The 6,336-nt window shown below is 39.5% G+C and overlaps 1 protein-coding gene across 1 annotated transcript in view; it reads left to right on the top strand.

Moving 5' to 3' along the window:
- Window positions 1-6,336, top strand: part of WNK3 (WNK lysine deficient protein kinase 3) — a 173,585-nt gene that overhangs the window by 145,767 nt on the left and 21,482 nt on the right. The window contains exon 22 of the mRNA XM_011946574.1: window positions 919-948. Coding sequence (XP_011801964.1) covers window positions 919-948 — 30 coding nt within the window. The remainder of the gene's footprint in view (window positions 1-918; window positions 949-6,336) is intronic.

Raw genomic sequence — 6,336 nt, 5'->3', positions numbered from 1 at the left:
TAGCCAGGATGGTCTCGAACTCCTGACCTCGTGATCCGCCCATCTCGGCCTCCCAAAGTGCTGGGATTACAGGCTTGAGCCACCGCGCCCGGCCAGAAACTTTGTTTTTTTCAAAACTGTTTTAGCTACTCTGCTTCCTCTTCCTTTTCATATAAATTTTAGAATCAACTTGACTAAATCTAAACAAATCCTGTTGTGATTTTGATTGGAATTATGTTAAATCTATATATCAATTTGGGGAGAATTGACAGTTTTACTGTGCTGAGTCTTCCAATCAATAAATGTAGGATATCTCTCCTTTTTTTGTCTTTTTTTAACTCTTATTTTAGGCCGAGGGGTACATATGCAGGTTTGTTATATAGGCACATTGCATGTCATGGGGGTTTGGTGTACAGTTTATTTCTCCAGGTCTTCTTAGGTATGTTTTATCTGCTTTTTATAGTTGTCAGCTTACAGATCCTATATGTGTTTTGTTTTATTTATACCTAAGGATTTTTTTTATTTCTACAGGGTTTCCAATCATATATTGGTAGAGAAATATGATTAATTTTTGTGTATCAACCTTACATCTGAAGATTTTGCTAAACATATTTGTTCTAGAAGTTTTCTTATAGATTATTTGGGATTTTATGAGTGAGCAATTATGTCCTCTGCGAATACAGACTTTTTTGTTTCTCCCTTTTCAATCTTTATGCCTTTTATTTCTTCTTCTTATTGTACTAGCTAAAACTTTATATTGGACATCTTTGCCTTCCAAGGAGAAAGCCTTCTGTCTTTTGCCATAAATTACAATGTTAACTGTAAGTTTTTGTAGATGCCCTTTATTAATTTAAATTCAATAAGTATATTGGTTTACAATTTTCATCTTTTTTTATAGTTTGAAAATTTTGATACTATCTTTTTCTGGTTTGATATCAGGGAAAACCTGCCTTATAAATGAGTTGGAAAGTAAGTATTTCTTTTGCTTCTTTACTTTTAATTTTTTTAAAAAATTACAGTTTTATTGAGATATTTCACATATCATAATGTTCACTCATTTAACTTATACAATTTACAGACTTGTGCAGCTATTATCACAATTTGATTTTGGAATATTTTCAACATTCCACAAAGAAACATGTACATATTCATAGTCATCCCTCATTGTAGCTCCACTATCCCAAACCCCCAACCACAGGCCCCAGGCAACCACAAATCTGCTTTCTGTTTCTATAGATTTGCCTATGCTGAAACATTTCGTATCAATACAGTTACATGATATGTGGTTTTGTGACTGGCTTCTTTTACTTATAATGTTTTTGGGAGTCAAACATTTTATAACGTGTATCAGTACTTCATTTTTTTATTGCTGCATAATACTAAAATGTATGTTTATCCATTAGAACACTTTCATCACCTCAAAAAGAAACCCCTTTTCTATGAGTAGTAGCTCCCCCATTTATTCTCGCTTCCCCCATTCTCCAGCCTCATCAATCACTAAAGTATTTTTTGTCTCTATAGATTTGCCTGCTCTTTTTTGGGAGGCCAAGGCAGGAGGATTGCTCGAGCCCAGGAGTTTGAGACCAGCCTAGGCAACTAAGTGAGACCCCGTCTCCATAAAAAAATTAGCCGGGCATGGTGGCGCACGCCTGTAGTCCCAGCTACTCAGAAGGCTGAGACAGGAGGACTACTTGAGCCTAGGAGGTTGAGGCTGCAGTGATCCATGTTCACGCCATTACACTCCAGCCTGGGCAACAGAGCAAGACCTGTCTCAAATAAATAAAATAAATAAAATAAAATAAAATAAGATTTGCCTACTCTGGACAGTTCATGTAAATGGAATCGTACATTATGTGGTCTTTTGTGACTTTTTTCACTTAGCATAGTATTTACAAAGTTTAACCGTGTTGTAACATGTATTGGTACTTCATTTCTTTTTGTTGCCAAATAATACTCCATTGTATGGATATGCCACATTTTATTCATTCATCAGTGGTTAGACATTTGTGTTGTTTTTTTTGCTATTATGAATAATGCTGCTATGAACAGTTGTGTTCAAATGTTTATGTGGACATACGTTTTCATTTCTCTTGGATAGATATGTAGGAGTGGAATTGCTGGATGACATGGGAACTCTATGTTTAATCTTTTGAGGAATTACCGGACTTTTTTTTTCCAAAATAGCTGCACCATTTTACAGTCCCACCAGCAGGGCATGAGGGTTCAACAACTCAACAATAAAAGATTCAAAAATCCAATTTTAAAATGGGCAAAAGATTCAAATAGGCATTTTTCTAAAGGAGATATATGAATGACTGATAAATACATGAAAAGATGTTCCAGGCCGGGCGCGGTGGCTCAAGCCTGTAATCCCAGCACTTTGGGAGGCCGAGACGGGCGGATCACGAGGTCAGGAGATCGAGACCATCCTGGCTAACAAGGTGAAACCCCATCTCTACTAAAAAATACAAAAAACTAGCCAGGCGAGGTGGCGGGCGTCTGTAGTCCCAGCTACTCGGGAGGCTGAGTCAGGAGAATGGCGTAAACCCGGGAGGCGGAACTTGCAGTGAGCCGAGATCCGGCCACTGCACTCCAGCCTGGGCGACAGAGTGAGACTCCGTCTCAAAAAAAAAAAAAAAAAAAGAAAAGATGTTCCATAACATTAGTTATTAAGGAAATGTAAATCAAAGGCACAATGAGATGTAACTTTATACCCACTTAAAATGGCTGAAATTAAAAAAGGCAATCTCCAAGGACATAGGACATACAAGGTGAGAAAAAAAAATTTTTTTTTAAGACAGGAACAAGTGTTGGAGAGAATGTAGAGAAATTGTTGAGTTGTGAGTGTTTATATGTTCCAGGGCCTAGAGCCTTACTGGATATGATTTTACAAATATTATCTCCTATTCTTGGATTGTCTTTTCACTTTCTTGATAGTGTCTTTTGAAGCACAAAAAGTTTTTAACAGTTTTAAAATCTAATCTGTTTCTTTTCTTTTGTTGCTTGTGCTTTTACTGTCATATCTAAAATTCCATTGGCTCACCATTGACTCTATAATAATTGAAAAAAAAGAGGAAAAAGAAAAAAAATTATTGCCTAATTTAAGGTCATGAATTATTCCTGTAATTTCTTTTTGTTTGTTTGTCTGTTTTGTTTTGTTTTGAGATAGAGTCTCACTGTGTTGCCCAGGCTGGAGTGCAGTGGTGCTATCTCGGCTCACTGCAACCTCCACCTCCCGGGTTCAAGCGATTCTCCTGCCTCAGCCTCCTAAGTAGCTGGGAATACAAGTGCATGCCACCACACCCCACTAATTTTTTATTTTTAGTAGAGATGGGGTTTCACCATGTTGGCCAGGCTGGTCTCAAAATCCTGACCTCAGGTGATCCGCCCACCTCGGCCTCCCAAAATGCTGGGATTACAGGCTTGAGCCACTGCACCCAGCCTATTTCTGTAATCTTAATTCTATTCCGTTGATCTCTGTGTCTGTCCTTACGCCAATCCCATACTGTCTTGATTCCTATAGCTTATCATGTGTTTTGAAAGTATAAATTGAGTTCTCTAAATTTGTTCTTCTCTTTCATGATTGTTTTGACTATTCTGGGTAATTTGAATTTTCATATAAATTTTAGAAACAGCTTGTCAATTTCTGGAAAAAAAAAGTTGGAATTTAGATAGAGTATTGAATCTATATATCAATTTGGGGAATATTGTTATCTTTAAAATGTTGTCTTCCAATCTGTGAACATGGGATATATTTCTGTTTATTTATTGTCTTTAAATATCTTTCTTTTCTCTTTTTTTTCTTTTCTTTTCTTTTCCTTTCTTTTCTTTTCCTTCTGAAACAGAGTCTCTCTCTGTCGCCCAGACTGGAGTGCAGTGGCATGATCTCAGCTTACTGCAAGCTGGGATTACAGATGTGCACCACCACACCTGGCTACTTTTTCTATTTTTAGTAGAGACAGGGTTTTGCCATATTGGCCAGGCTGGTCTTGAACTCCTGGCCTCATGTGATCCACCCACCTCAGCCTCCCAAAGTGCTGGGATTACAGTCGTGAGCCAGCACACCCAGCCAGGTTGTCTTTACATTTCTTTCAACAATCATCTTTAGTTTTTAGTGTACAAGTCTTATGCTTCTTTATTGTTATTATTATTATTAACATTATTATTTTGAGACAGGGTCTCACTCAGTTGTCCAGGGTTGAGTGTAGTGGCATGATCATGGTTCACTGCAGCCTCAACCTCCCGGTCTCACTCAAGTGATCTTTCTGCCTCAGATTCCCAAGTAGCTGGGACTACAGACACATGCCACCATGTCCTGCTATTTTTTTTTTTTAATTTGTTTTAGAGAAATGTCTCCTTATGTTGCCCAGGCTGCTCTTGAACTCATGTATACTTAAGAAAAGTATGTATTCTGCTGTTGTTGGGTAGAATGTTCCATATATGTCTCTTAGGCCTCATTGGTTTAGAGGGCTGTTCTATTTCTTTGTTGATCATCTGCCTAGTTCTATCAGTTATTAAAAGTGAGTCGTAGAAGTCTCCAACTGGCAGGGCGCGGTGGCTCACGCCTGTAATCCTAGCACTTTGGGAGGCCGAGGTGGGCAGATCACAGGGTCAGAAGATCGAGACCCTCCTGGCTAACATGGTGAAACCCCATCTATACTAACAATACAAAAAATCAGCCGGGTGTGGTGTCAGGTGCCTGTAGTCCCAGCTGCTCGGAAGGCTGAAGCAGGAGAATGGCCTGAACCCAGGAGGTGGAGTTTGCAGTGAGCCGAGATCTCGCCCAGGAGGTGGAGTTTGCAGTGAGCCGAGATCTCGCCACTGCACTCCAACCTGGGCGACAGAGCTGAGACTCTGTCTCAAAAAAAAAAAAAAGTCTCCAACCATTGTTGAATTTTTCTCCTCAATTCTGTCAGTTTTGCTTTGTGTATTTCGGAATGCAGTTGCACATATGCTTATAATTGTTATGTCTTAATTTATATTTCATTTTCTTTGGCTGAAGGAGAATTATTATTATTTGTCCAGAAAACTCAACAGTCTACATTTAACCCAGCTTAATGGGAAGGCTTTTTTTTTTTTTTTTTTTTTTTTTAGATGGAGTTTCGCTCTTGTTGCCCAGGCTGGAGTGCAATGACGCGATCTCGGCTCACCGCAACCTCCGCCTCCCAGGTTCAAGTGATTGTCCTGCCTCAGCCTCCCTAGTAGCTGGGATTACAGGCATGTAATCCCACTGCGCCCGGCCAATGGGAAGTTCTTAAGCCTTTGCCTTTTCCAGCTTGGCAATGAGAGCCAGAGATTTTAGACCCAGGATATTGCCTCCCTAGTGACAGTGGATCTCATCCTGTCTGCATTGTCATTGGTTCTGATGGCTTCCACCAGCTTAGCCAAAGCTCCTTTGTCTGCCATGTTAATCTATGTGAATGCGACAGTGGTGCAAGTCTTCCTGTGGACTGCACAACCCAGTCTTGTCTTCCCTTTGTATTTTATGATGCAGGGCAGGCAGGAAGACAGCTAGCTCTATGAGATCCATTGTCATGTGCAGTTACCACCAGCTGAGCTTTCTTGTTCTCCACCAAGGTGGTGATAGCGTTAATCCCTGCTCAAAGGCCTCTTAGTGGAGACATCCCTCTGGCAACTTTCTTCTCAGTCTGGGCCAATGATCTTCTTGCTTTGTCTCTGGTCTGTCCTTATAGGCCAGCTTAAGCAGTTGTGTAGCTATTTGGCAGTCCAAGGCCTAGGTAAACTGGTTATTTGGAGGAGGCACTTTCAGCCGCTTACAGAAGATAGATAGCTCCTTGCTGCTGCAACCTGATATAGCAGGGCCATTTGACAAAGTGGGTGAGGTCCCTTTAGGGCTGAATGTCCTGTCCAGTGCCAAAATTCTTAGGCCTTTTCTCAAACAGGATTCATCACCTTCTTGGCCTCCTGCTTCCTCACAATAGCAGGAGAGGGGGCCATCTTCTTCCACTTAGCCTTCATTCCTTTTGGCATTTTGAATGGCTAGAGGAGAGATTATTTCCAATATTAGTACAACCAATCCAGCTTTCTTTTGGTTACTGCTTGCATGCCATATCTTTTTATATTCTTTTACTTTGAATGCATTTCTGTCTTTAAATCAGGATTCTGTCTTTAAATCATGTTTTTTATTCCTTCAATCTCTGTCTTTTGATTGGGGCATTTAAATCATTTCCATTTAATGTAAGATAGGATTTATGCCTGTCATTTTGTTATCTTTGTTTTCTATACATCTTTGATTTTTTTCTTTTTTTCCTCATCCTCTGACTCTCCGTATTCCTGCCTTTTATGTTAAATAGATATTTTCCAATGTAGCATTTAAATTCTATTGTGTCTTTATAT

Source organism: Colobus angolensis, unplaced genomic scaffold, assembly GCF_000951035.1.
Source record: "Colobus angolensis palliatus isolate OR3802 unplaced genomic scaffold, Cang.pa_1.0 Scaffold250, whole genome shotgun sequence".
NCBI classification, from domain to species: Eukaryota; Metazoa; Chordata; class Mammalia; order Primates; family Cercopithecidae; genus Colobus; species Colobus angolensis.
This window is presented reverse-complemented; position numbering and strand designations above follow the sequence as displayed.